This window comes from Canis lupus, chromosome 8 (assembly GCF_011100685.1).
Source record: "Canis lupus familiaris isolate Mischka breed German Shepherd chromosome 8, alternate assembly UU_Cfam_GSD_1.0, whole genome shotgun sequence".
Classification (NCBI taxonomy): Eukaryota; Metazoa; Chordata; class Mammalia; order Carnivora; family Canidae; genus Canis; species Canis lupus.
In genome coordinates, this window is record NC_049229.1 from 11,112,039 (window position 1) to 11,134,542 (window position 22,504).

The following is a 22,504-nucleotide window of genomic DNA, read 5'->3' on the forward strand; positions in this document are numbered from 1 at the left end:
GGGCTCCCGGTGCATGGAGCCTGCTTCTCCCTCTGCCTGTGTCTCTGCCTCTCTCTCCCTCTCTCTGTGTGACTATCATAAATAAATAAAAATTTATGAAAAAAAAAAGAAGGCTAGAAAAATTTTCTCAGAATAGTCCTAAAGACTGATTACATTGTGATTAAGAATTTAATTATTTAAGAACATGTACTTCAGCAAAAGAACTCTTACACGAAAAAATCTTTTTAAAAAAATATTTTATGTATTTGAGAGTGAGAGAGAGAGAGAGCACCCATGTGCAAGCATGAGGGGTGATAGGTGGAAGGGAGAGGGAGAAGCAGGCTCCCCACTGAGCAGAGAGTCTGATGGGGTCCAGAACCCCAGGATCATGACCTGAGCCAAAGGCAGACACTTAACCATCTGAGCCACCCAGGCTACTCCCCAAAAATCTTTTATAAATGTGGCTGGTAGTTCTAATGGAATGTTTACATTTTGTAAGCATTTGATGATAGAAAATGATCAGTGTCCTTGTCAAAAAGTTGTTATTAATTGATTTATGAATGATGCTATTTAGATTACAAAGAGACTGAGATGATGTAGATGCTTACTTGTGATGCTATGTTAGGGTTAAGTACAGCAAAAATCAAGGTACTTCAGCCTTCTCTCTAGGGTCTTATAGCTATCAAAATAATATTGCCAAACATTTTTATAACACATACATTTTTTTTAATGGAACATCTCTTTGAGTTAAATAGGAACAATGGATATTGGTACATTTAACAGAAGAGTTCTGTATAATACATCTTGATGTATTGAGATTTAGTGAGCTATTCAAGGTTATATAGTTACAAAAACATAGTAAACATAGCCAGAATTCAGAGCTCTTAACTGCTAGTTCAAGGAGTTACCAACTAAGAACTCATGTAGCAGTAGTTCAGGATAGATGATTTGAAAATATAAGAAATTGTTATTTTTTGTTAAGTGCCTATTTTGTGCATGACATTGTGTCTGTTTTATTTGAGTAATAAATGAGAAAAATCATAACTGCCCATGAAATTATATCATATAGTGGTAATACAAATAGTAAACAAAGGCTATTTAAAATAATAAAATGATTGTATCGTGTGAAAGCTGAAAGTGCTTTTTAGGGCTAATGCAATAGAAAACCCCCTGTATACTGTTATATAATTAAGAGAGAATTTGGTAGAAATGGCCAAGGAGGTTTTATTTACATGTGAAGAGAGTGGCTCTGAGATTGAACAGTCATTATTCTTAGAGTAGGGTAGCATTTCACATTCACTTAAATAGGTTTACTGAGTAGTCAGGATGAACAGGAGTGGTTTTGGAAACTATAGTTTAGAAGCAGTGCTAAAGCATATAATCTGAGCTAGCTGAGACCTTGGAGACTATCTAGTCTTTGCATTAACTTTGTAGCTAAGGAAACTGAGACCTAGAGTGATTCTGAGTTACTTGCTGGAGGTCAGTCACACAGCTAGATGGGCACAGAACTGGAATCAGATTCCTTCCAAATGCCTAGATATGAAAAAGCAGTGAAATAGATTGATAACAGAACCTAGAAGGTGGCAAATTGTGGATGTATATTAGCTCTGTGGAGTAGAGTCGAGTATAATTTTTTTCAAAGATGTGATTTCCATCAATCTTTGAAAGACAGGAAAGAAAACAGTCAACTAGTTTTTGGTTCCTTGGGCAGAGCAAATAGAAATAGAAGGATGTGGTGACCCATGAAACAGTTTGAAAAGTATGGTGAGCTGCCTGGTGGTACATATAAAAGTGACTTTTCCAGCAACTTCTAAGACATTTTATTAATAACAGTAATAAAATAATGTGATAATATGAGCAACAACAACATCAGCTACCTTTTACTGAATGTTTACCCTGTGTCTAGGCATCATGTCAAGCACCTTACATACATTAGTTTCATTTAATTATTTCTGAGATTTAGTTTCCTCATCTATAAAATGGCATAGTAACAGCAACCTCAGAGAGATTATTGCCCTAGTAACATAGGAAGTTGGCTATGGAATGAAAATTTGATTTCTGATTCTGTTGGAATTCCAAAGCTAGTGTTTCTCAAACTTGAGTAATGAATAGGCCCTCCTTCTAAAGGAAAAATAATCTGCCCCATACCCCATATTGACTTATTCTTATTATAAGACTACTTAGCTAGGTGTAACTATAAATTCCTTAAGCTTATAGGTCTTATGTAATTTTTTAAAAACTAAAAAATATTAGAGGAAATACAAGCAAAACTTTAAAAAATCAATACAATTCAAATTAATGACATTAGTTTAATGTGAAAGATGAAGTGTTTTTTTGCTGAAATGAAAATATTGATTGCAAGATGAATTTGTAGCTAGCTCCTATGGCACAGGTTCTTTTAAATTTGGCATGCCTATATTGCCATGTGCTTTGTGATGACTTGGTTTCCCTGCCACTTGTCTTTATTTGGACTGCTTCAAAATGCCCCTTCAACTATACTTTGTAGTATTGTTTGACCTTCATTTGGAGCAGTCCATTATTTATTGTTGATCCTACATCTGTTTCCATTAGTTGTGATGAAATACTACCTTTTAGTGCCAGTTTAATAGTTTGGAGCTCTGAAATGTCATGTCAGTGTATATTTAGTTAGAAGATGATGGTTATCTAGGTAATGTAGAATAGGTTTATATTAATTATTTTTCAGGTTATCATCTAGAAAAACCCACAAAATTTAGGAAATCACAAACTGCAGATCATAACCAGCCCTCTGATATTTCCACTTAAAAATTTACACTGCACTTTCTCTCGAAATGCTATATCATAGGACCATCTGGTTTCTGCAGGGTCATAGTGGAGACCCAGGAAAGCATCTATCTTCACCTACCTTTGTTGCTGCCTTCATTTAGGCCACCACTATTTTGCATCTTAGTTTCTACCACAGCCTCTAGTTTTACCCCCACCAAACTGTACTTTATGGTGCATTCTGTACTAGTGAGTTTCTATAATATAGATTTTTAGGACTCAGCTCAGGAATCACCCTTTTCTGAAACCTTTCCCCTATTGTTTCTCCTTGTCTCCTGCTTTTTCACTCCATCCATTATCACCTTCACCATTCTGACCCCTAGAATGAGTTAGTTATCTTTCCTTTATTTCTCCTTTTTAATTCCATAATATTGAAGAGGCATACTTCTGTTACAATGGTTAGCACATTGTGTTGTAATCTTTAATTTTTTTGGATTTTCCAACTAGATTATTAGCTTCTTGAAAGCAGAGCTTACCTTGTGCATCTTCTAACTAGCACATTATCTGAATAGGAAGAAAGTCTTGATGACATAGCTATGATCTTGAATCATTGGTCAGTCAGTTGTTATTGTAGAAGTGAGGAGTTAAAAATAGTCAAGAACAAAGTAGACATTTCCTCATCTTTCCCATTCATGTATGTAAAATTTGTACAAATGACCTAAATAGTTAATGTAGTAGTAGGCTCTTTTAGCATATAAGCAATATAATTTTGGAAGTAATCTTTCCATAAAGAATTAAATGATGGTGTCATTTCTATTGGTTAGGTGCTGTGATCGTCTCTACGCCCCAGGACATTGCATTGGTGGACGCACATAAGGGTGCTGAGATGTTTCGGAAAGTCCATGTGCCTGTAAGCATTTACAGCTTCATTGTTACAATATGGAATACTCAAACTAAGAAGCAAGTCATTGAGAAATACAGTCCAAATCTTAATTTATTTCTGTACAGAAACCTATTTGAAAACACTACTTCATCTTTATGGTAACTTTAACAACACACATATAGGTGCTAATGTGTATATGTTATATTAATCAAGAAAAATTCTAACTGCATTAAAATATTTTTTTAAAGAATTCTAAAACATCAGGTATGAGTTCTATGACCAAGTACTATCTCTCCAAATACTTGGAGATATTACCAACAGAAAACTCCCCCATGAGTGTTTAGGTGGAGGTACTAGAATAGAGCACTGATAGGAAGACAAGGTGAAAAAGATGACTTTTTTCCTTCTGTCTCCAATTTAAGTCATTTGTAGCTCACCATCTTCTAAAAAGTATCTAAGGGTTTTCTACACCATATGACGAAATAAAATCAATCTAAAATGTAGTAATATTAAGAAAAAGGATAATTAAAATCAGAATGAGAAGCAAATCTGTAAACAAACTACATGCCATTAAGGAACTTAAATACATGCTAGAAGTAATCTATGAATTTTTTTAGGAATCACATAGAGCCTTTATAAAACTGTCCATTTCCATGAGATTAGAAAGAACATGATTTTCAAGAGAAGGAGAACTGAGACCAGAGAGGCATAAATCTCCCCTAGGTTCTTAGAAAAGACTGTTTATATAATGAACACACTGATTGCCTTTTTTTAAAACTATAAGTAGAGGGTTCATCCTCCTAGCCTGCATCAGCAAAAGCAAGCGGACTTATGCCAGAGTACAGTTTAGAACAAGCATTTTTGTACAAAGCCAATGTGATGCCTCCATCCATATGATTATCTAGTGGCTTTGCTTAATTCAGGGATAGATTTTAGAGCTTATAGAGCAGAGTTTTTTAGGCTTCAGCCCATAAATTAGCTTCAGGAATCTCATGATTCTTTCTCCCTCCACCCCTCCCCCACTCCCAAATCATATGTTCACTTGAGTTTGTTTTAGTATGGAGAGAATTCATAACTTTCATTGAATTCTTCAATGAAACTAACACAGTATAAGATCCAGTGATGTACTAGCATGAATGGGCTCTTTCACAAATATTTTTCTCCCAGGGGAGCACATCTGAAAAGTATAAAATAATAGAGTAGTGGAGTTGAGATGATCCTCTTTGACAAGTACCTCTTCTCCCTTGCCAGTTAGTGCAGAGCTGTATGCATTAACAAGCTGTGGAGCTCTGGACTGGGTCCAGATTGTCTTAGGAAAATTGAGGAGCCTAATAAGGATGATCTGAGGGTATTCCCACAATCAGAAATATTTAAAGCCTATCTTTATATATGGATAAATGAATGATAAAACCCCCATGGTATTATATGTTGTGAATTTTAGCTTGGAAAATTTTGAAAGCAATGGTAATCAAGTGCACACCTCAGAAAAATGTCTCATTAAAGCACATAGTTTGCAGGGCGCCTGGGTAACTCAGTCAATTCAGCTCAGGTCATGATCCTAGAGTCTGGAGATTGAGCCCCACATCGGATTCCCTGCTCAGCAGGGAGTCTGCTTCTCTCTCTGTCTCTCCCTCCTGCTTGTGTTCACCCTCTCACTCACTCACTCACTCTCTCTCAAATAAATAAATAAATAAATAAAATTAAATAAATAAAATCTTCAAAGCACATAGTTTGAGCAATTATGCCCTCCAAAATAAACTAGGTACAAGTAATACTTACCCACCCAAATAACTAAGTAAGAATACTTACATGGGATTTTAAAATATAAACCAGCAAAAAGTAAGAGAGACGTCTATCTACCAAAAATTATGAGAGCAAGTAATACATAATCCTTCTTTCTAGCAGAAATTAGGTGACAGAGCCAGTGGTCTGTTCCTGCCACTTCAAGGTTAATCGTCATCCTATCAGTATACAAACAAGTGAATGCTTAAGTTCTCATTCTGTAAGATGAGAGTAAGAGGCATATGTCCAGTTTACTTTAAAGTATCATGAAATTATTGAGGAAAAGTTTTTTAAAAAGCAGAAACCAACATTTTTTTATTTCCCACTCTGTAAATTATCATTTTGTACACCAAGAGACTATTTTAATGAATGCTGTCACTTGATGTGACTATGGCTATGGGGCGGGTTTTACATGCACTTTGCTAGTTGGGGGTCTAATGACCATAGATGGCAAATTCAGCCATGCACCTTTTTAGTCTTTAGGTTATTTTCATTTACCTGCAGCACCTGATAGGTACTGCCATCTAAGTAAAGAGGCAATCTTATAATTGTTCTGACAGATTTTTCTCTACACTTTAGGACAAAGGGACAAAAGGTGAGACAGAGACTCCTATGGAACATAACAGTGGGAAAGAGGGATGGTCACTAGGTGGGTGCCACTGAAAATGAAAGTTGAAGATACCAGCAAGGAAATACAGTGAGGAAATATTTCAAGTGAAGGATCTTGAGCTGCATAAAGCTCATAGACTAGTGCAAGATTAGTTTTGGAGTGAAAGAGCTGTTTGTGATCCAGAAAGTTAATGTTGAAGTTTAAGTTTGCACCAGAATGTGATTGGTCATGGGTGTGTGGGACTGAAGTGGAATAGAAGTAAAAGTCATTGGAAATGCATAATCCCTCCAAATTGGTTCTTTTGACATCATCCTGTATCCTTATTATAACCCTCTTTTTTTCACTCCTATGTTTCAATTATTTGCTCTCTAAACAGCAAAAACTTTTAAAGGAGGTAGAATATATTAATCATCTCTTAAGCCTGCAGAACAAGATCGGTGCTCAGTAATCTTTGCAAGTGAATGAGAGAACTTTCCAACAATGAGCTCTAGAAACAATTGGACAACCATGGTGCAGCTAGCTTCATTGTATAGGGAATCCTGGCTATAAGTAGGATGTGGATTTGATGACCTCTGAGATCCTTCTGACACTTAAGAGCATTGGAATCTAAGTTAAGGCAAAGCATTTGAAATTAGAAAGTGTTCCATAAATGCAAACGAGTAATTTATGCTTTGTTGATGCCATTTATATTTCATTTTTTTCCTAGTTTTTAGTCTTGCTTTCTTTTTTTTCTCCTTTTGAAGTGCATTAGTTCCCATGGAAACAATGATGTCATTGGAATTCATTGGTATGGACAGAGTTTAGTAATATCTACAAGAATATTTTGAAGTTAATTTAAATGGTTTCCTAAAACTCAAGGCTTGTGGGACCTGGGTGGCTCAGTCGGTTAAATGTCTGCCTTCTGCTCAGGTCAAGATCCCGGTGTCCCGGAATCAGACCTCCTCATCCATCATCAGGCTTCCTGCTCATCCAGGGAACCTTCTTCTCCCTCTGCCCTTCTCCCTGCTCATGCTCTCTCTCTAACTCACTTTCTCTCTCTCAAATAAATAAATAAAATCTAAATAAATAAATAAATAAAACTTAAGGCTTGGTTAGGGGAAGGAGAAGAAGAGATGAACTATTAAATTCTTTGTTCTCTGCCTGAAATCATATCAGCTCTGCCAAATCCTCGATTATCTCAGTGTTTACAGACTGTTTTTTTTTAAATAATAATTTTTTTTTCAATCTTACACATTTTGAACTGTGAGTACTTTTTGCATTGTCACTCTTAACCATTTTTATTGCTTCTTCTTCAAAGGAGGCCCAGGCACCTCAACTTGGAGTCCTTCTACCATTTGAACTTAGAGTTTCAGGGATTTCACTATCCAGCCCCAACTTCTTGGGCAATCTCCTTCCCAGTTCCTGAAAAGTGTATTAAAGTATATTTCCCCTCTTACAGCATCTATACATAGGGATCTATTAGTTAATTTTAATTCAATAAGTAGTTTATTTTACAAATATATATTTACTCCTATTGAGTGCCTTCCATAAGCAAAGTACTGTGATAAGTTTCTCTTATTAATTAGAAGAAAAAAAAAGAAGGATGAAGGTTTTTGTTTTTGTTTTTGTTTTGCCAAATACCTTATCATCCTATAGACTGGCTCCATTATGGTCAAGGGGCCCTGATTTCTGAAGAACATGAGGACGCTTTCTACTTTGTGCTAATAAGTAGGGCTGTCATGGAAAAGTCATGATTTTTTTCACATCCTGTTATTTTGTACATATAGTCCCTTTCCTGATAAACCATCGTTAGCTTGGGAACTCATATTCACATTTCAGATCCCTGCTCAGCATTACTTTTTCTAGGAAGCTTTTATCAAAGTCCCGGAAAAGGTTAATCTTTCTCTGAACTACTTGAACATATGTCTGGCTTGGCCCTTATCCCACTATAGTTTACCTGTCAGTCTCCACAGAAGAAGAATCTTGGAGGGTAAGAAAACATGCTTTAAATATTCTTAAATGCTCAGTTACCTGGTATATAGCAGGCATTTAAGTACCTATTATATAGACATTTGACCTGGTATATAATGGCAGCCACAATCTGCTGTTGTCTTTATCCCCAGCTCATAGGCCACTCTGCCTTGCATTCTCTCTGCCACAGTGAAACTGGTCATGTTCCACTTCTTTTAGACTTCCACAGAATTTCTTTCTTCATGGCCTTGAGCATGCTGTTTCTCCACATGAGATCCCTTTACCATCATTTTTCACTTGGTAGCTCCTTTTTATCCTTTGGTACTTAGATTGAATGATTGTTTCTCTGAGAGACTGCCCTGTCCCTGTTAACTAGGTGGGCTTGTTCTGGTGCATAATCTAGTAAGACTCTAATTCCCCTTTTGTAGCTGTTTTCATATTTGTCAGTACTTTTCACATTTGTGCATGCCATGCTATAAGCTTTGAGTGAAGGGACCCCTTACCTCCCCCTGTGCCAAGAACATACAGCTGCTCACTAAATAAATACAGAATGAATGAATGGAGTAGGATTTTCATAGGCATATCCAGAGACTTGAGTAGGGACAGAATTTAGTCTGAAAAGAATCAGGAAATCACAAGTTGCGTTCAGGGTTGTTCAGTTTGTCTATAGTTGAAGTAATATGCTTTGGTGTAGCTCTGCTAGGCCCAGATTTGGTAGAGTTTTAACCACAGAGCTAAAGATTTGGACTTTCTTCTTGAGATTTAGAGGAGTCCATAAATAATGTTGGTTGAGAAATAGACTTAATTAGAATGGAGCTTTAAAAATATTTAATTTGGTGGAAATTAATAGAAAGGGCAGGAGCCGGGAGAGTGAAAACATTAAGGAAGCATTTGCAATGCTCAGAGTTACTCACACTGCAGGTTGTGACCCACTCATTAGTCATGAAACCAATACAGTGAGAAATGAAACCCTGTAAACAATACAGGGTAAATTACTCTCAGGAAGACAAAGTATTGCTTTATAAAGATTTGGTCTCAGTTATACATACACAAAGGGGGTTTTTGTGTTGGATCAAGATTTAAAATATTTCTCTTATGGTAAGACAGTTTTAATAATTTGGAACAACACTGATGTAGGTGATAGGGAATAGGGATCTGACAGCATTGAAAATGGAAAAGAGAATAAATATAGTTGACATTTTGAAGGAAGAATTGACAGGCTTGGCAATTGATTACATAGGGTAGGGGTGGTTAGAAAAAAAATGACAAAAATCTAAGGGATTTTGAGAGTTAGGCTGCCATTAATAAATCTACCAGGTGCTAGTTTTTTGCTCAGGTTGACAATGAGTAGAAATAAGAGGTTAGATCCTCAGTCACAAATCCCTGCCCTTACTTTCTATGAGGATTATGATTTAAAACTGTTTGGCAAGGAAGAGACTGGTAGAGAAAATGATTTTGAGTTGGCCTTTTTAGTACTATTCACATCACATGATGTATGTGACCATCTCCTCACAGAAACATTTATTAATCTGTATATTTGTAGCCTTTTTTTTTTTTTAGATTTTATTTATTTATTCATAGAGACACAGAGAGAGAATGAGAGGCAGAGACACAGGCAGAGGGAGAAGCAGGCTCCATGCAGAGAGCCTGACGTGGGACTCGATCCAGGGTTTCCAGGATCACGCCCCAGGCTGCAGGCGGCACTAAACCGCTGCGCCACCAGGGCTGCCCTATTTGAAGCCTTTTATACCTAGATTGATCTTTTTAGCACTGAGAGAGCTATATTCTTTAGTAAGTATATAACCTCTCTTATGGTTGCAAATTAAATTACTTCAGAAATCTTATAGTAATTTTTTAAGCAATAGGGTGCTACTGGCACAAGCATTCTTACGTAGTGGTGAAGAGAGTGAGTTCAGGAGTCTGAAGGCTAGAGTTCAAATCCTAACTCTCTCACTTGGTAGCTGTATAACCTAAGCAAGTTACTTAATTCATAAGGTAGAAATTATATTACTGTTTCCCTCATATGGTTGAGGTGAGAAATAAATGAAATAATGCCCACAAAGGGCTTAGTAGCACCGTGTTTGGCACAAACTGAATAACCAATAATGTCAATGTAATTAATGTTGCTTATTATAAACTTTTAGAATATTGTGAAACAGATAAATTTATAATTTATAGATATTTATGTATTTGGCCTACATATTTTGACTAGTCCATATTTGCTAAAAAGAATTTTAACAAGAGGAGCACCTGGGTGGCTCAGTGGTTGAGCATCTGCCTTTTGCTCTGGTCGTGATCCTGGGATCCTGGGATTGAGTCCCACATTGGGCTCCCTGCATGGAGCCTGCTTCTCCCTCTGCCTGTGTCTCTGCTTCTCTCTCTGTCTCTCTCGTGAATAAATAAATAAAATCTTAAAAAAAAAAAGAATTTTAACAAGAAATTGTTAAAAATTTAGATGAATATTGTGAGATTTCCTTGAGTACTTTACTTGAGCCTAAACCATTCTCTTAATATAGATTAAATTGCTAAGTATATAGAATCTAAAATTATTTAAAATATGCATTATTTAATACAGTTAATTGCTGTCACAAGTAAATCTCAAAATACATAATGATGTAAATGGAATAGCAGTTTATTTCTTGCTCATGTAATAGTATTCATAGATGAACAGGTGAGCAGGGTGATCTTCCAGGAAGTTACTTAGGCCACTGTAGTCTCTGCCATGTTCACATGTGAGTATCAGCCCACCTTTGGGGCCATCCTCATTTGAGCCAGCCAGAAGGGAAAACACAGCACAGAGGCATGCATGTGGAGATTTTTATGAACCAAACATACATACATCTCTGTTCACACTTCACCTAAACTCAGTTGTATGGTCATATGTCACATTTCTCAAGGAGCCCAAGAAATGTAGGTTAGCTATGTGCCAAGGAAGATGAGACCGTGGACTTAGGTCAACAGCTGCATGTCTGCTACAGCTGATCTGGAAACAAAAGTATAGATTAAAGCCTAATGCTAGTCACTGAACTTACTTTTTTTTTTTTTTTCTGTGTAAATAATTCTGAAAATTCTGTAACTGTTTTAGCCTTGCAAGTATTTTAAAAAAGGAAATAGGAATCTTGTTCTTCCTGTGGTTTACTTTTCCTGCTGGTTAAAAACAAAAAAGTAAAAGAAAAAGATACTACTGTTGTGTGGAGCTTTTAAATATTTATTTATAAAGGGTTAATTGTTATATTTTCTATATATATTAGGTGATCTTAGAACCTAAAATAGAGGATTCTTATCAATGTTTTCTTTCCATGTTCCATTGCTTTTCATTTTCATTGTCACAGACTGTAATGTTCTGAGCAATGAGGATCGAGTTGTGGTTTATTATTTTTCTGACAGAGTAGCCATTTATGGTAGTTTGGTTAACCATTTAGACTCAGAGTTCCATATCTTCACCCCTGAATGTCTTCAAAACCCAAGTATTCATGATACCTGTCTTAGAGCTGTTTTAGCATCTGTCTGGTTTGTCTCTTAGACCCCAAAAGTCCTACTATATGTAATACCTCAAGCTGACCTGCCTTAAAAAACAATTTAGAAAAAGATGATCTTACATGAAAATTGAGGCAAGTGACATATTTATTTTCTCCTTTCCTCCTTGAGCATAGTTTTTCCTCTGTGATTATCAACCAGTCTCATTTGGTTCTCTGGGAAGTTTCATACCTTTGATGTATTTGAAGAATCTTTCATTTTTGGCTATAGAGGCCTTATGAAGTCCTGTTTGAATTCTTTCTAGGAACACACTAATTAGTTTGCCCATGACATCACATGTGGCTTCCTACTTCACAATTGGTTAGCTTTTCCACTTTTAGAAAAGTGGCTTTTCTTTATAAAACTGGGTAGCATGCTGCATCTTGGCCATAATTACATCTCAGAGACCAATTTGTATGCTCAGGTGTGTCTTTCCTTGGAATCTCTCACAAGTTTATGAATGCTTTTAACTAGAATGCAGTTCTATTTACATGAATTACATGCGATTTACATGAATTAAAGTAATATAACCCTAACAACTCTGTGGGATAGATGACATTGTTTTTCTCATTTTACAGATGAGGAAACTGTAGTATAGAGATTAAATAACTCACATAAGGTCACCTATCTGTTTAGTGGGCATCTGGGCTCCTATCCCAAGCAGTTTGCTTTCCAGAGACTACATTTTAACTGCTGTTTCTGTAGATTATCCAAAACTGAATAGTCCAGAATTTAGTAATGTGAACACAGTAGAATATACCACACGGTGAGAATTTTTAGGGAACAAGAGGAGTCTCCATTAAATTTACTTATCGTTGGGGTTCTGATTGTCCAGGTGGGCAAGTGAAACAAGAAATGGGTGTATTGAAAAATGAGGAGTTAAGGGGCCCCTTACCCCCTGGACCTTCCTCCTCCCTCTATCCCTGACGGTTCTGGCTTTCCCAAACCGCTTTTGATCTTCTGATTCCTCTTGGGTTGAAGCAGACCAAGTTCCCCCCAGGCACCCCAGGTTGGGGGGGGGCCTGTATTTTTTTTAATGACACCCCAGTTCCTCACCTGTTCCTCCCTTTTCCCATGCTGCCAACTTCTAACCGCAATAGTGACTCTGTGTTTGTCTGTTTAGTTCTTTTTTTTTTTTTTTTTTTTTTTTTTTTGTCTGTTTAGTTCTGTGTATAAATGGCATGTTGTGGAAAAAAAAAAAATAGCTTCAGGTGTAGTCAAGAGAAGTATAATGAGTGTTTTGGGGAAGTGGAGCTCCATAACCAGGGGAAGGAAGTGAAGTCTAAAGCCTTGATTGCTGCAGTTAGTGTGAAGATGGTTCAAATTAGGCCTTCCCTTATAACTGTGCTCTTAATTATTATGCTAAACCCCTCTACTAACCCATATTGACTCATTGTTTTGGGCCACCTAGTTCCCATGAACAAAATCCTTGAGTTCTCTTGTTTAGTGACTTCCACATACAAACCAGTGACCTAGCCGGTTTGAATTGTGGCTATGTTTTATACTAACTGCGATCTTGAGCAAATAATACAGCTTCAGTGTTTTGTGAACCATCTCATAGGTCATTAGGGCAGTTAAATAAGATTATATATACAGTACTTAGCATAGATAGACCTTAGCACCAAGTACTGTAAAGGGTGGCTCTGAATGTTATTGTTTTAGTGGTAGATTTTAGGGGTCATAATTATGAAATCATCATTCGTTGTAAACCCTCATTTCAGGATTCAAGACATAAAGAAGTGAAGCTGTACCTCATGGACCCACAGCTGTTTAGTTGGTCCCTGAGAGGAATATGAATGCAGGTTTCCCCATTCATTGTTTTTTCCATGCCAGACTACTTCTTCTGAAAGAGAAAACAGAAACACCCATCTCAGTTTTAAAAATTACAATATTTGGGGGCACCTGGCTGGTGCAGTCAATTTAAGCATCTGACTCTTGATTTCGGCTCAGGTGGTGATTCAGTCATGGCATCCAGCTCCACCTTAGACTCCACAGTGCATAGTATGCTTGGGACTTTTCTCACTCTCTCTCTCTGTCCCTTCCCGCTGCACTCACTTACAATTGCACATGCTTTCTAAAATAAATGAAAATAAATCTTTAAAAAAATTATAGTATTTGGGCACTTGCTTCAAGGAATATACTGAAAACTAAGTTCAAGGCTAATGGAGAACTGAATAACATTTAAGAATCTAATCTATTTCTGTTATTATTCATTTTCTATTTAACAATTTCTCCTCATTTTTTCTTAAATCATAGTTTTAGTCCTTGTGACAAATTCCAACCAACAAGAATTTAACCTTGAGAAATTGAATTATATAGTAATCTGAAAATCTTGCTTGTTACTTACCTGAATCTGGATTTAAATGCCAAGAAGAAATTAAAATTGGGGCCTTTTGAGCTTGCATAATTCAATTCAGTTGGACACAAAAATCCAATATTTCAGAGCAATGTTGATATTTCAAGAGAGTCAATTTTTTTAAAGTTAATAAAAGAAGTACCTTTCTGAGCCAATGATGGATTGGAATAACGTAAAAATAACATGTAAAAGGTTTGTGGTGGCTGATGTTAAGCAGGCATTTGGCATTTACATTCTTTGAGTAAAATAGCTGAAGTAAAAAGAGATAAGGATCGTATACATGTTTTCCTCTTTAAAAAAATTATTTTTAGTTTCGTTGACACAAAAAAGGATCTTATATTTTGATGAGACATTAAAAAATGATTGAGCATGCTTACAGCTGCATCTCAATAGTATTATGTAAATTAGGCTCTGGCAAAGCATCTGTTTTCTAATGTTTCTACTATCAAAGATATACAAAATAGCTCTATAATAAACAAACAGCTTAACAACACATAAAGTATTCACACAGCATAAAACATTTGGGAGGGGACATGTGGACATGGTCACGTGGACATGAACTCTTTCATATTTAAGAAAATTTTTATGAATAAAACTGTCATATAGATATTCTGATGTTAATTCTTATTATTGGCTCCTATTCAAAACTCATTGATTATAGAACACTTTTAAAACTATAGTATTGATTATAGAACTCTTTTAAAAACTAGTATAGTGTTTTCTAATCTTTTTAATACTCAAGGTTCTCTTCTAAACTTTCTTCCAGCTAACCCTATGGTTTGAAAAAGTTGTCTGACACATACTCTGCATAATTTAATAATTTGTTTTCTTTTCTAATTAATCAAATAAATATATGTATGTTAATCACACTCAGTTGTTAGAATTTCAACTAAAAGCAAAGACTTGACAGTTTATCTTTCCTATATAGTCTTGAAGGTAAATGTTTCTTCAATTTTTAAAAGTACTCATAAATCACTGGCCCTCATAAATGTTTTTGTGCATCTTTAGGACCTTGAAACAGCATTAAATAAGGTAATTACCAAAATTAGTTCTATAGTCACACTTCAATTGTCTACAAAGTGCTGTCTAATAGAAAGGAAATGCAATTCACAAACTGATTTAAAAATTTTTAGGGATGCCTGAGTGGCTCAGCAGTTGAGCACCTGCCCCTGGCTCAGGGCGTGATCCACGGTCTCCCTGCCTTGAGCTTGCTTCTCCCTTTGCCTATGTCTCTGCCTTTCTGTCTCTGCCTTTCTCTCTCTGTGTCTTTCATGAATAAATAAATAAAAATCTTTAAAAAAAATTTGACTATCCATATTTTAAAATGTAGAAAAAAATATGACCTTAATTTTAATAATATACTTAATATATTAGGGGATCTCTGGGTGGCTCAGTGGTCGAGCATCTGCCCTTGGCCCAGGGCGTGATCCTGGAGTCCTGGGATCAAGTCCCACATCAGGCTCCCTGCATGGAGCCTGCTTCTCCCTCTGCCTGTGTCTCTGCCTCTCTCTCTCTCTGTATCTCTCATTAATAAATAAATAAAATATTTTAAAAATATTATTTTAGTACAAAATCATTAGCAAAGTTAATCATTCAACAAAAGAATTATATTAAAAACACTAGGAATTCTTAAAATTCAATTAAAAAACATAATCAATGGAAAAATAGACAAAGAGAACTGACCACTTTACGGAGAAGATTATACAAATGACCAATAAATATGTTAAAATATGCTCGACTTCATTAGTAATTATGGCAATGCAATTTAAAGCCACAGTGCAGAGGGGAGATGGGCCTAGTATCAGGAAGAAAGAGGACAAACTGAAATACATCTGCATTCCTGCAAGTTTCTTTCCCCACTTGTCAACAAAGTAAACTGTAGAGTATAATACCCATAGCTTCACTTCCACCTCCCAAATCTCATGTCACTTTACTTTTAGGGAACTTTAACAGGGAATAATAAAGGAAGGAAGATTCGGGGGCAGCCTGGGGTGGCTCAGTGGTTTAGTGCTGCCTTCAGTCCAGGGTGTGATCTTGGAGTCCCACATCTGGCTCCCTGCATGGAGCCTGCTTCTCCCTCTGCCTGTGTCTGTGTCTCTCATGAATAAATACATAAAATCTTTAAAAATAAATAAAGGAAGGAAGGAAGGAAGGAAGGAAGGAAGGAAGGAAGGAAGGAAGGAAGGAAGGAAGGTAGGTAGGTTGGTTCTAGGAAATATCAATGAGATACCACTACTTGCTCACCAAACTTTCTAAAATAAGAGACTGATAATACCAAATGTTGGTGAAGTGTGGCACAGCTCGAATTCTCATACATTTCTCATGCAAGTATAAATTGGTAAACTTTATTGGAAAGCTTCTTAGCATTTTTTTAAAGTTAAATATGCACAACCTAAATATTCAGCAAGAGAGAGAGAGAGAGAGAGAGAGAAACATGTGTAAAAACATTCATAGAAGTATTATCTATAATGGTTTCTCCAAAGTGGAACCCAAATTTTAACACCATAGATCAGTTTTGCTTGTTTATAAATTTTTGTAAATGGAATAATAAGTATATACTTTGTGTTGCTTATTTTGCTTAAAATTATGTTTGAGAGATTCATTCTTACTGTTGATTGTAGCTAAAGTTTTTTCATTTTCATTATTGTGTGGCATTCCATCATGTGAATATGCTACAATTTATTTGTCTATTTCACTCTTGATGGTCTTTGGGTCAGTTTCTATTTGGGGATAATTAGTGTTGTTTATGGATACTTTTGTACATGTCTTTTGTTGAATATTATGTTTGCATTTCTTTTAATATATAACTGAGAGCAGAATTATTGTGCCATAGTATAAATTGAACATATATCCATTTAATTACATTAACTGCCAGTTTTCCAAAATGGTTCTATCAATTTAAAATGATTGTACCAGTTTACACTCAGCTGAAACTGTGAGTTTTACTTGCTCTGTGTCCTCACCAAGATTTGGTATTTGTTGTTTTTGTTGTCGTTGTTATAATTGTATGGACATTCATTTGTTCTAATCAGTTCTTAAACATAAATGTGTGGTATCTCATTGTGGTTCTGTTTTGCATTCCTCTATGATTAGTGAAGTTGAAAACTTTTTTCTCAAGTTTGTTGGTCTTTGGATATCCTCTTTTAAGGAATGCCTGTTAGGTCTTGCCTATTTTTAAATTTCTGATGTTCTCTTACTGGTTTATGGAGTTCTTCACATATTCCAGATAAAAGCCCTTTGTTGTGGATGTGTATTGTAAATACCATCTCCGATTTTTAGCTTTCCTTTTCACTCTCTTGTGTCTTCCAATTATGTTATTAATTTTAATATAGTCCAGTTTAACAAAATAATTTTTTATTTATATTTTTATTTCATTGTGTCCTGCTAGAAAAATCTCACATCACTCACACCATACCTCACCCATGTTGGTCTTTCAATTCCTTAAAGGAGACTTGTGCTCCCTACTTCTGTCTCTCTTTTTTTTTTTCTTGTTTTTACCTGCTGATTCTTTAACTTTTAGGTCACATATTTCCTCAAGGCACTCCTCTGTGACTCTCAGGGTAGATGTAGTCCTCTCTGTTCTGTGCTCTCATAATCCTCTGTGCTTTGCTTCCAGAGAAACTCTTCCATTTTTAAAGTAGATTTTTGTTCTATTACTTATTCATTCTGTTTCTCTAATTAGTGTGCAAGCTTCAGGAGGGCAAGGATCAAGTCTGTTTGCTTATCACTGTATCCTACTCCTTTTGTTTAGCTCAGTTACTGGCATATAATAGGAACTCATTAAATACTGAGTTTGCTTACAGTTTTATGTTGGTGACATTTTGCAGTCTATATAGAGAACATGTCTGAGATTTTAACAAAATTTTTTTAAGATTTTATTTATTTATTCATGAGAGACACAGAGTGAGAGGCAGACTTAGGCAGAGGGAGAAGCAGGCTTCCTGCGGGGAGCCCAATGTAGGACTCAATCCCAGGACCCTGGGATCATGCCCTGAGCTAAAGGCAGACACTCAAACTGAGCCACCCAGGCATTACCATGTCTGAGACATTTATATAAGCCATGGAGAACAATAATAAGATATTGATAATAAGTTAATCATATATGTTGAAAATACATTATGCTCCATACCTTTCTATGTCTTTGGGAGTCTAAGAAATTCTGGAATAGGGGTGCTTTTCCTGTTTTCTCTGGATTAGAATATACCCTCACCTAGATTTTCACAATATTTAAGTGTTTTTCCTTTTCCCATTTCTTGAGTGATTTTCTTTTTTTAAGATTTTATTTTATTTATTTTTTTTAAAGGATTTTTTTTTTCATTTATTTATGATAGGCACACAGTGAGAGAGAGAGAGGCAGAGACACAGGCAGAGGGAGAAGCAGGCTCCATGCACCGGGAGCCTGATGTGGGATTTGATCCCGGGTCTCCAGGATCGCGCCCCGGGCCAAAGGCAGGCGCTAAACCGCTGCGCCACCCAGGGATCCCAAGATTTTATTTTTTTATTCACGAGAGACACACACACAGACAGAGGCATTGGCAGAGGGAGAAGCAGGCTCCATGCAGGGAGCCCAATGAGGGACTGGATCCCGGGGTTCCAGGATCACGCCCTAAGCGAGAGGCAAATGCTTAATCACTGAGCCACTCAGGCGTTCCTCTTGAGTGATATTTTTATGTGTAAGTTGAAAGCTCTACAGTGAAGAAAATATATCACATTTAACATAAATGGCAGTAAAACTTGACCAAGCAATGGGTGTATGATATAGACATGCTGAATAAACAAATAAGGTATGTGATCTTTAGCTGTGTTTTCTTCTGGCTTTTTGGAGATACTGTTGAATTACCAAAGTACAATATGATTTATTTTTATAATACTTCGCATCAGCAAAAAAGCATATATTAGATGCTTGGAAAATGCTTAGCTACAAATTTATGTCCCTCACAATTTGTCTTCATTTGCATATGTTCTGGTAAATTTTAGTCTGTTCTGTTTCTCTTTTCAGAAAAAATAACAAATTTCATCACCTTCATGTCTGTATGTTTCATTGTGGACTGTCAGTGCCATTCTTCATTTAAAATGAAAATGTTCTGATAGAGATACCTCCTATAATGATGATCTTTTTGGTGGAATTTGATGGGGTGATATAGACATGTTATCTCTAGGCCCATGATAATTGTATTTCTTATTTTTATTCTAGAAGAGATGCACTGCTTTCCATTAATAAGAAAATAGGATTAAAAGAAACATGAATAAGGATTATATTTGCAGAGCCTGTTTATTCAGCAGATGTTCATAAAGTACCTACTTTGTGCCAGAAGCTAGGGAAACTCAGAAATAGATGGACACTTTCTATAAGACTTGAAATTTTTGTTTCAAGTGGTAACATTCTGATAAGAGCTGAGTTTTAGTTTAGTTTTTAGTTTTAGTTTTTATTAGCTGTGTCCTTTATCCCAGCTATGGAATGGGGATGATAAAAGACCCATCTCGTAAAGTTTTTGATAGGAGTGAATAAGATAGTTCATTTAAAACACTTACCCCAGTGCCTGGTATATAATAAGAAGCCCTCAGTGTTTGTTAGCTGTCATTTACTATGAGGCTTCGTAACACAATAGCCTCTTAACAACTTATTTTCCTGTGTTTGTTTCTGTTTATTTTTTCTGTATTGCTATCAGAGCTAAATTTCTAAAACAGATCTTATTGTGTAACATTACCTCTTGAGACCATCTTTTCAACTTTAAAACCTTTTGTGGTTTTCTGTTGTCACAAGAATAAGTCATGAATGGCATTTAGTACCTTACCATCTGACACTGACCTCCTTATCAAATGAGCTTCTGCCTTGGCCCCCCATTAGTGTGCAGTCCTAATAGTCCGTGTACAATTATATTTAACTGCCTTGGCTTGTGTTCCTCTTTCCGCCTAGAATTCCTGCTATAGGCTTTCACCCTTCTTCTCACCCTCAACTCGAAGAAGCAATTCTGGGTAATATGGGCAGCCTAGAGATAACCTCTTATTCTTCCCAGACAGAATTTTTTTGATCCCTGTCATTTCTTTATCTTTAGCATTTATCACATTATTAAAGTTAATTACATGTGTCTCGCTCTTCCACTAGCTTGTGAGTTCCCCTTAGAGCAGAGACCATAACTTATTCATCATTGTATCACTAGAACCCAGTGGGCACTCAGTAAAAACTTGTTGAAATAATGGATTGAGATTTGGTTTTAACTTTGTTTTAATTTCAGTGTTTCTTGTTATTCTAGGTTTTGGGCCTTATCCAAAATATGAGTGTTTTCCAGTGTCCAAAATGTAAACACAGAACTCATATTTTTGGTGCTGATGGTGCAAGAAGACTAGCACAGACCCTTGATCTTGATATTCTAGGTAAAACCATAAGATATTCCTTTGCAGAGGAAATGGCAGAGGGAAGATGGGGATAAAGCATGATGATGAAGAGTGTCTCAGAAAATGATGATTGTCTTCAGTTTTGTATTTTAAATTAAGATAGTGTAGGGAGTTGTACATGTTAACCTTTCTTTGCTTTTTATAATATTTCACTAGTGGAAAGCTTTTGAAGAGGAGACCTATTCTGCCAATTATAACTTTTACTGTAGGTAAAAACTGCCTATAACTTGAATTTGAGAAGAGTTTCATGGTCTGATTACTGTAATTTAAGTCCTTATTTTAAATAATGGTTGTCTGTTTGCTAAGTTGGGAGCACATATCTCAGTATAAACAGATATGTGAAAACACCTGGTTAATATGTTGTAGCAACCTTTGAAAGTGTCAGTTCTTGGTACATATGAAAAAAATGCCTTGCTCTAGAAAAATAATATTCTTTTCTCTGTAATTTTTTCTATATTTTTGCCATGTCTTTGAGCTATGGCACCTGAAGTTTATATTGTGTATACTGTTCACATTACTGAACTGAAGGATTAATTAATGTTATGAGAAGTAAAATCATGTGGTGAGTGAGCAAAACACAGATTTTAGATAAAACATAATTTTTGAAAAATCCACAGGCAACTTAATGGACATTTTAGGAAACATGTGTTGGTATTTTCCTTATGAATGAGTTTCTGTTCTAGGCAAAGGCAGATGTTAAAAACTGAATAGGGAGGAATAGAGGGAATTATTAGTTTTAGGTAGTTAACAATTAAGATCCCTTAGAGATCAAGGAATTTTAAAACATTCTTTATTATAATTAAATTTCTAAAAGTTGATGTTAAATGCATTATTGTTATTATGCATTTGCACTGTAGCAGCCACCACACCAGGTGAATACTAATGATATATTTTGATACATTGCTATAATTATAGCCACTAATTATATTCTGCAACTTTTTTGTTTAACTAACCTAGAAAGTTCAATTTCCCAAATATGCATAGCAACAACAGATTGACATTCACTTCTATAATAAAGTAAATGTATAATTATAATGGCATTATTGAATTATGCTGACAATATTATAATTCCCTGATTTATAAATGGATGGTATGATATTGCAAATAACTTATTTAGAATTTGAAATATATCTCCTGGAGAAACAATCTCACATATGGAAGTTACATTTTAGCCAACAGCTCACAAATGTATAGTTACTTTAAAAATGTGTCAGAAACAGATTATTGATCACAAAAAATGGATAGTGCCTGTAGATTGCTGTAACTAACAGTGTTATGAGAAAAATAATTCAGAGTTTCAACTCAGGGCATGTCTCCTCTTTTTAATGTAGTCATGGGGCCCTGTGAGACCTCCCATGATCTGAAGCAGGGGCTCCAATAACAAAGAAGTTGGAGTCAGGAAGAAGGACCTGAGTAAGAGCTTCCCAGTTATGGCCTCCTGGCTGGTTGAACTCCCTAGGAAGGCTTATATGTCCATTACTGACTCCCTGGCTGTCTCTTAATTTATTTTCATCCATTTGGCTATGTTAAATAATTATTTGATAAAATGGCTCTCAGAACTTTCTCCATATTACCTATAGACATGGATTGTATGTAGTAGTTATGTCTCTGAAATACGCCCTTGCTTCCTTCAGACTTAGCCCCTCAGAGATACTTTTCAAGTCCAGGCAGCACTTTACCCACTCTCCATACCATTACTCCTTTTTATCCTTCTCTGTCATACAGCTGTTAGCCCATTACCACCCTTACTATGGTGTGCCACCTATTTTCTAAAAAGGTTTTCCTCTTTCTTGATCAGCTTTTCTGTGCTTTTATATATAGGATTAGGAGCCTCTAGAAGGCAGAAACTATATTGGTAGGTGGCTATGGAAAGGAGAAGGTTTTGCTTTTTTTTCTTCCATTACTGCAGTAGAAATTAAAGCATTCAGGAATCCTTACTATAATGGCATAAATCAAGAAAACCCTTTATAGGTTTCTAAGAATTCTCTTTAACATATTTTCCCTTACTCCTGTGACAGTTTCTTATAGTCTTAAGTTGATCTATAGAATAGATCCTCAAATTTACTGAAAAGCTAATCTTAATTTTTTTTTTTTTTTTTTAAGATTTGTGTATTTATTCATGAGAGACATAGAGAGAGACACAGGCAAAGGGAGAAGCAGGCTCCCTTCAGGGGAGCCTGATGCTGGACTTGATCCCAGGACTCTCTGGGATCATGACCTAAGCCAAAGGCAGATGCTCACCCACTTAGCAACCCAGACACCCCAAAAGCTAATCTTTAAATGACTACTG

General features: G+C 35.9%; 1 protein-coding gene across 22 annotated transcripts in view; it reads left to right on the forward strand.

Annotated features, from left to right (window-relative positions):
- NUBPL (nucleotide binding protein like) overlaps nt 1–22,504 on the forward strand; it is a 230,506-nt gene that overhangs the window by 169,476 nt on the left and 38,526 nt on the right. For 17 of the 22 annotated variants that reach the window (XR_005363111.1, XR_005363112.1, XR_005363110.1 and 14 more), the window contains 2 exons: nt 3,546–3,631; nt 20,073–20,193. Coding sequence is in view for 18 of the 22 variants with exons in the window: in XM_038544437.1 (XP_038400365.1) it covers nt 3,546–3,631; nt 20,073–20,193 (207 nt within the window). In the remaining 4 variants the exon portion in view is untranslated. The remainder of the gene's footprint in view (nt 1–3,545; nt 3,632–20,072; nt 20,194–22,504) is intronic. The other 5 variants (XR_005363113.1, XM_038544446.1, XM_038544444.1 and 2 more) reach the window with 1 other exon arrangement.